Source organism: Cyphomyrmex costatus, unplaced genomic scaffold (genome assembly GCF_001594065.2).
Source record: "Cyphomyrmex costatus isolate MS0001 unplaced genomic scaffold, Ccosl1.0 scaffold302, whole genome shotgun sequence".
Lineage (NCBI taxonomy): Eukaryota > Metazoa > Arthropoda > Insecta > Hymenoptera > Formicidae > Cyphomyrmex > Cyphomyrmex costatus.
In genome coordinates this window covers 1,394,389-1,395,591 of record NW_017277148.1, presented here as the reverse complement: position 1 = coordinate 1,395,591, position 1,203 = coordinate 1,394,389, and the positions used below count along the sequence as shown (strand labels likewise).

General features: G+C 32.5%; 1 protein-coding gene across 1 annotated transcript in view; it reads right to left on the bottom strand.

The window, feature by feature from the left end:
- Lim3 (Lim3 homeobox protein) overlaps positions 1–1,203 on the bottom strand; it is a 6,809-nt gene that overhangs the window by 4,632 nt on the left and 974 nt on the right. The window contains exon 3 of the mRNA XM_018542079.1: positions 605–807. Within this exon, the coding sequence (XP_018397581.1) occupies positions 605–807 (203 nt within the window). The remainder of the gene's footprint in view (positions 1–604; positions 808–1,203) is intronic.

Genomic DNA, 1,203 nt, shown 5'->3' with positions numbered 1-1,203 from the left:
AGCTTCAAATCTTTGAAAATAATCTTTAAACGTTTAAGATTTATCAACATTTATACATTAATGCAATGTATAATTGTTAGAATTAACAAAAACTTCTTAAATAGAGCGTCTGTGCTGCGGCACAGCATCCCGCTCGCTAAAAATGCCGTATATCCCAAATAGATGGGATATATATGACAACTAATTAAACAAACAATACAGGAGCAAAGCACTTGTATTTTGCTATACAACATGCTTTACTATTCCTCTACACATATGTATTGCAAAATAACCACTAAGTCTTTTACACGCTCTATAATAATCATTTTATGTAGATTATAAATTATGATGGCACTACTTATTACAGTAAAAAATCGATTTAACTCGCAATAATTTCATTAATATTAACAGTAAAGAACTGAAATTATAACATAATACTAATATACCATAAAGGCATGTAACAAAGTAATTGACGGAAACTTATCCCCACTCCTTCTATTTTTTCTGACTTCTGTGGCGTATTTCCTGACGCGGCGTATATATACCGGGTTTACCCTATTAAAATTTAGCAAATTTTTTTCACAGTGTATCCGAGAAGAGTTACGTAAAAATAATTACTTCTTACCTTTCGCCTTTGCCTGTTCGTAATCGGGTTTGCAGACGAGTTTTCTATCTTCCATGAGATAAAATTCGTCGCCAGTGTCCAGTTGCCGAGAGCATAGAGCGCACGAGAAACATGTGAGGTGATAGACAAACTCTTGCGCCCTTCGTACCACCTGCGAAGGTGCCAATCCTTGGCCGCAGCCCGCGCATTTTGTCCCGAAACGCCTGCCACACCAACAACATACAATATTTTCACATTACATTCACACATCAATGACAAAACTATATACAGCTGGTATGGAATTATCGCGATCCGTCAAATTTAATTGATGCAAGTGTCGACAATATGCGCTTGCAACAATCATATTAGCAGTACATTATTACAGTGATAAAATGTAATTAATCAAGATAATTCTGTGATGGTTTAACATTTCAAATTAAAGATTGACAAGAATATAAAAATAGAACTTAGAGAAAATGTTTCAGGATTTTAAGAAAAATGCAGTATTCATATATTCTAAATGATTTTCTTAAAGATAAAATTAATAATAACGATCGAAAATAAATTAATAGGAATAATAAGTAGTAGTAGTAAATATTTTAGATATATATATATATATA